This window comes from Vanellus vanellus (assembly GCF_965231255.1).
Source record: "Vanellus vanellus genome assembly, chromosome: 6".
Classification (NCBI taxonomy): Eukaryota; Metazoa; Chordata; class Aves; order Charadriiformes; family Charadriidae; genus Vanellus; species Vanellus vanellus.
Window position 1 is genome coordinate 44,921,604 of NC_138911.1, and position 6,260 is coordinate 44,927,863.

The window sequence follows — 6,260 nt, forward strand, 5'->3', positions numbered from 1 at the left end:
TTGCAAGTACATACTTCTCTCGACAGGCTGCAAGGGAACCCAGCTGAGTAGACAAGTCTAGATGAGCTGTTAGAGATGTCTACACCTGGTGAGGCAGATCCCATCCTTAGATGCAAAATAGACTGGTTTCAGCTGAGTCAAATCATAAACCAGGGAAAATATAACAGAAACCTTCTGTAGTCCTTTAGACAAATGTCTAATGCTTAATCCTGAACCTCACGTGTGAGAAAAAGAACTTTAAAATCAAAATGGGCTTTCACAGGAAGACAAGGCAAAGGAGCAAAATGAGAATAATAAGATGAGACAGGTGAATGGCTTGCAAGGGCATGAACTTGCACCTTCTAACTGAACAGTCTGAGTCAAATCCTGAGTGATGCCAGAAGAAGTAGTCAGTTACAGGTGCTTAACTCAGCCCTTAGCTGTGTGCTTGGTAAGACTCCTGAAACAGAGAGTATTTCTAGAGCTTAGAAAAACATACCTGGACAGTTGTACAGGCCCATTAAAAGTACAGCCACCTGATATGCGGGAAAGTGGAAAACACAGAAATAATACCTTAGGGAGGCTCTCATTCATCTTAGTTGCTATTTGCTTATACAGCCCCTAGCAGAAAACAGAGCTCCACATACACTGCCTCCTAAAACAAATTACTTACAGTAGCGGTAACAGGAGTAGTATTAAGACAAAAGGCAATAATGGCTAACTCGTTTTCCAAATCTGTGCACATCTGAATGGAGAATCAAGCCTCCTACTGCAGCTGAAAAATGCCTGCCTTCCGAAATACAGATATCAGATAAACAGATTAGAAAAGTTTGCAGATTACGAGACAGCATTGTGATGACTAGCATTCTGACCTAGCTGGATTTCGTTCCTGTCATGGTGCAATGAAATTTATGACTATAGACTGCCTGATGGATCACAAATGTCTGGGAATGCCTTAACAAAAGAAAAAAAACTGCTTCCCAGGTAGCAACAGCCTATCATCATAAGCAGGTAGAGAGGGAAAAAGAAAAAAAAAACAGGCTATATCATGCTATACCCTTACCAGGTGTTTTCACCAGATTAATCTTCAAGTCTTTGCTTGCAAGAAAAATAGATAATAATACACATTATTGTTTGGAACTAAGTTATCCAAACTCAACAGGAAAGTGACAAAATGAAAGCAGTAGTCAGAAGGTCAGCTCTAAAGAGAGGAAAACAAACAAAAAAAGCATCTTTAAAAAGACATTTCAGAGCTTAGAGTTCTTTTAAGGGAAGAAAATATTTCCCTACCCTCCCCACACCCCAAAAGGTTTGAATGAGATCCAGTTAGTTGTGTCTTACTGCACTCAGAAAACCTCGAATCAATATTTAGCATTACCACTTTAATTGAAAACCAACACCATAATAAGAAGTGAGCATCAGCACTCTGAACTGCAAAGAAAGCAAGTTCTGCGGCCAGGACGAAAGCTGCTCTATGGGAATTCCCAAGGGAAATCACAGAGGAAGTGTTTACCTCATTTAGAAAGGGGCACAAAGGGTGAATCCTTCTTTCCTAACTCTCAAGGGACTCCATGGAAAACAATATACCTGACTAAAAAGAATGAGATTCACATGACGCATTTGGACCCAGGTAAACTTCTCACACTGAAGTTGGTCAGCACCTTGTCTGATACGATTCTAAGGGAGCCACAAATTGCATGCAGAAACCAAGTTTTGTACCAACGCACCTTAGGAGAAAAACTGTAACTGAAGAATTTGTTGCTCTGCTACAGTAAAAATGAATATTGTAGGAAGTAACAAACAGAGCAGTGATTTAGGTTTTAAATCATCCTTTATTCTTTTCATCAGCTGAAGTATAAAACTGACTCCCCATTAACCTCCCACTTCCTCAGCAATTTAATGACCTTCTAAGTATAGAAATGCTTTTCATTTATAAGAATGTCAGTCTGAAACAGTATGGGTCACAGTTTCTTCCAAAATCACGGCAGTTCACCTCTCCAAACGCTCCAGCAATTAGAAAGAAAACGAGCGCCCCCAAGTACCACTTAGACAAGGACTGACTTCGAAATTAAAAGATGCGAGTGCTCAGTGGTCCCCTTTACACTTGCGCCGAGAAAGGCACCCAAAGAACTGCTTCTGAGAGGATAAAACCTCACAGCTGTTGCAGCTGCAGATAAGCTATCGTTCCGTCGGCCAGGCCGCTATATTTGTATTTTACTTCTGCCAGCACCTACAAAACTGTTTTTCAGACCGACAAAAACTCTTGACCGTCCAAAGGCGTCAAACTCCTGGAAAAAAGGAGTCGCTTGCAGAAATGCCCCTGCTGCTTGTCCCCACTCTCCGACAACCCGCGAGTCCTGCTCAGCCGCCTCCCGCAGCCACTCTTCCTCGGCTCCCCGCGGCCGCCGGGCTGCGGGAACGGAGACACGGGGCAGGGTGCGGGGGGAGCCGAGCGCTGCGCTGGGGTGGCTCCTGCCGCCCGGGGCCGCCCCGAAGGACCGGGAGACCCGCTCGCCCCCGGGGCTAGTCGCCGCCCGCTCCTCCGCTGGGCTCCGCGGAGCCCCCCTCCGCCTTGCTGCCGGCCTCCGGCGGCTCCTTATCCCCGCGGCCCTCGGATTTCTTGTTGAAGCAGAGCTTGAAGACCCCCAGGACGGTCATCACCAGGATGACCAGCACCACCACCGCGACCGTCACCAGGATGAAAACGTAGTTGGAGGAAGAGGAGGGCGGCGGCGGAGCGGCCGGCTTCTCCCCGCCGGCGGGCGGCCCCGCGGAGCCTCCGGGTGGCGGGGCGGAGGGGCGAAGCCCCTCCGCCCCGCCACCCGGAGGCTCCGCGGGGCCGCCCGCCGCGCTGGGGGTCGCCCCCGTGGCCGCACAGGGCGACCCATCCCGCCCGCTGCCGGGGCTCCGGTTGCCGCAGGGACAGAGGGGCTCCTCCGTCCCCTCCCAGGCGAAGCCGCCCCGTCGGGGCTGGCAGGTGAAGCGCACCTCCCCGCCGGGGCACTCCACGGTGAGCACGGTGCCCGGCGGGCTGAAGCCGGGGCCGGCGCTGCGCTCCTCGAAGGGGAGGCGGTAGTCGAGGTGGAGGGCGCCGTCGGGGCTGAGGTCGGGGCAGGCGCCTTCGTACTGCCGGTACCTGCAGGCGTAGCCCTGGCTCTGCCGCTGGCACGGCCGCTCCTTCCAGCCCCAGCCGGGGCCGCCGTCGGGGGCCGCCGCCGCCAGGTGCAGCCCGGCGCAGCGCGGGGTGAGGCAGGAGCGCATCGGCTCCTTCACCCACCGGCCGAGCGCCGCCGGCACCTCCCGCGGGGCCGCCCCGGTGCCCTCCCAGGAGAAGCCACGGAGGGGCTGCCCCGCGTCGGTGCAGGTGGAGGCGTTCCTCTTCAGCCCGACCCAGAAGAGCGACGGCGCCCACCCCGGCGCCGCCGCCGCCGCCGCCTCCGCCAGCAGCTTCAAGAGCAGCCGCAGCTCCGGCTCGCCGCTGACCCAGGCCAGGTCGCCCTGCCGGCGGTCGCAGGCGCTGCGGGCTTCGGCGTAGGAGCTGTTGGCGAGGTGGGCGCTGAAGCAGGCGCCGGCGGGCTGGCAGCGCAAGGCGGCCGGCGGCGAGGGCCGGCCCAGGGCGCAGGCCGCGGCCAGGAGCAGCCACCAGGGCCCGGCCCGCCTCATCCCGGCGGCGCGGCGCGGCGCGGCTCGGCTCGGCGGGCCGAGGGGCGCGAGCTGCCCCGGCGGCTGTGGAGGCGCTCGGCCACGGCTCGGGCTGGCCCCGGCCGCCCGCCCCGTCCCGTCCCACCTCAGAGCCGTCCCCGCTCCCACGGCCCTCCCCCGGGGGCTGCCGGAGGAAACGTGTCGGGAGCCGGGGTTGACCTCGGCATCCTCCGTTTGTTGGCGGGCGGGTGACCGACGGCAGCCCCCTTGCGCTGCCGGGAAGCCTTCGCCCTGCCCGGCGGGCGGGGGTGCGACCTCGGGGCGGGACGAGGGTGGAAAATGCCGGTGCCTGCTCCGCTCTCAGAGGTGGTGAGGCCCAGAGCCACGGCAGTGGGGCTGGGGTTACAGCCCCATCCCAGGCCTGTGTGCGGGACTTGGCCGGTCCCGTCTTGCCAGTCTGTTGTACAGCGGTTCCAGGAGAAAAGCAGTTCAGCTTCAGTGAGCTTTTCCTTGAAAACTGGAGGTTTCTGGATTAGGCAAAGCTGTGCAACCAACCCCATAGCTCCCAATATGTGTTTAACACTCGCAGACACTTATTCAGCTCGCTGTTTTCAAGCAAGTTGGCCTAAATGCATCATACATTAGGGGCTTGTGCTGACTTCCAGTAGGTTGTTCTTAACTGAGTTTAACTGACCCACTGGAACTGTTCCTCCGTAGGCAGCTGTGTGAGCTGACACCGGCGGGACACAAGAGCAACCACAAAACCACAGATGAAATGCAAAGAGTAAATTTAATCTCGATACCTAGCAAACCAGGGGATCTCCAAAGCAGCACCAGGGCTGAGGCATGCAAGCAGGAACACAGGTACTGCAAAGCTTGGTCCTTGCTAGAGGGAGTCCTTGTTAGCGAGAGATTTGGAAAACCTGCTGTTCCTGCCTGTTTATCAGAGGTTCAAGCAGATGTAGTTCTCCTCTGCGCTTTGATCTTTCTGACAGCAGGGCAGGAATCTCAGGCCTGTTCAATAAGGTGCCTCTGAGTCCATCACAGGCCAATGTTATTTAAGTGCAGCACACAAGACTAATCACAACAACAATCAGTGTGATATATGTGTTTTTCGACACCTTCAGCTGCAATTCACTATTCACTTGAGCATGTTTACAATCCTCCTCACCAGTCTTCTGTTACTTTCCCACAGCAGTCTCTGTGTCGCCTATTTCCATAGTCCTTACTGCCATGTCTATCTGCTGTTCCCTCACGTGTATGGTCAGAGGCAGCACATATCTGAGTCTCTTCCCCAGGTGTTTTACGTGGCACAAACCCACATATGTGTGCTTTTCATTTTCCAGCTTTCACTTTGGAAGATCCCATGTTGATGTTTTTGGTTTTGTGAGTGTGGTATAATAGAAATGCCTAGTGTTTGAATACCCAGAAAAAAATGGAGAAAAAAAGCAGAAAACAAATAATCTATTTGGAATTAAAAAAAGAGTAAGGTTCATCAGTAGTTGCAAACTGTGGAGACGAGTTCTACAGCCTTGGATCGAGGCTCCAGGTGGACTCAGTCCTGCACAGTGCCCTCACTGCTCCAGTACACTGGTAGGCTCTGTGTCTGTTCAGCCCTTTCTTAAGAATTTAATTTATCTTCAGAGGGAATAAATGGGTGACAAGTCCCATGCAGGCAGCTTGTGACTGACCTGCACGGATCTCATTGACTCTAGGCCTGCACCAAGATAAAACTCATTTTCTCTGGACACCTCAAAGGACAATTAGAAAGATGGGTGTATAGACACACTGTGTGATGAAGCCTGTTTTCATAATGGAATCTAAATGTTCAGTAAATTTGCTAAGTTTTTGAGCTGGAAACTGTTATTGCGAGTGCTTTGCCAGAACTGCAGGAAACCATACAGAAGAAAACCACAAGCTTAGAGTTATACTTCTCCACTTGCCCCAGACCCTGTGTCCTGGGCAGCAGAGAAGGCAGGAAGCCATGCAGTAGTCTATTCACAAAATTCCTTGGTTTTTTATTAATAAAAGATGGGAGGGGGGTAAAGGGGAAAAATACCATCTGTATAAGTACTATACAAAGTATGTGCCCAGTACCTCGTATATCTCCTATGTATGGCATGCTTTAGAGTTAGGGACAATGTGCAAGGCATTCCTGGTTTTGTCTGCCTTCTCCCTGAATACTTGATGATGAGAAACTGCAGCTCAGTGGAAGCTGCTTTTAATCTTCATTTTCTGAAAATATTTTGGACAGCCTTGGCATTCTTATTTCCTAACTGAGCACACAGGTCGCAATAAAGCAAAAAAATAAGATACTAAAAAAGAGTACATTCTGGTTTCCCTTATTGTCCAGTGTGGTGAATTATCAATAATGAACTTTCTCAATAAAGTAGACTTTCAGGCATCGTTTATGGCTTTTCAAGTATTCCGGTACTTAAAAGGTGTCTATAGAGAGGATGGAGGTTCTCTCTTCACAAGGAGTCACATGGACAAGACAAGGGGAAACAGGTACAAGTTGTACCAGGAGAGGTTTTATCTCAATATAAGTAAAAATTTTTTTACACTAAGAGCAATCATTCACTGGAACAAGCTCCCCAGGGGTGCAGTGGAGTCCCCGTCACTGGAGGTTTTCAAAATGC

At 52.1% G+C, this 6,260-nt stretch overlaps 1 protein-coding gene across 1 annotated transcript; it reads right to left on the minus strand.

Annotated features, from left to right (window-relative positions):
- Positions 1-1,797: 1,797 nt before the first annotated feature.
- On the minus strand, positions 1,798-3,692 carry CLEC14A (C-type lectin domain containing 14A). The gene has a single exon (XM_082485741.1). It carries the CDS (start codon positions 3,640-3,642, stop codon positions 2,503-2,505), a length of 1,140 nt encoding a protein of 379 aa, XP_082341867.1. The 5' UTR covers positions 3,643-3,692; the 3' UTR covers positions 1,798-2,502.
- Positions 3,693-6,260: the final 2,568 nt, after the last annotated feature.

Bases quoted from the DNA above. Each gene is read 5' to 3' on its own strand.
- CLEC14A (XM_082485741.1), bottom strand. From the start codon at position 3,642: ATGAGGCGGGCCGGGCCCTGGTGGCTGCTCCTGGCCGCGGCCTGCGCC.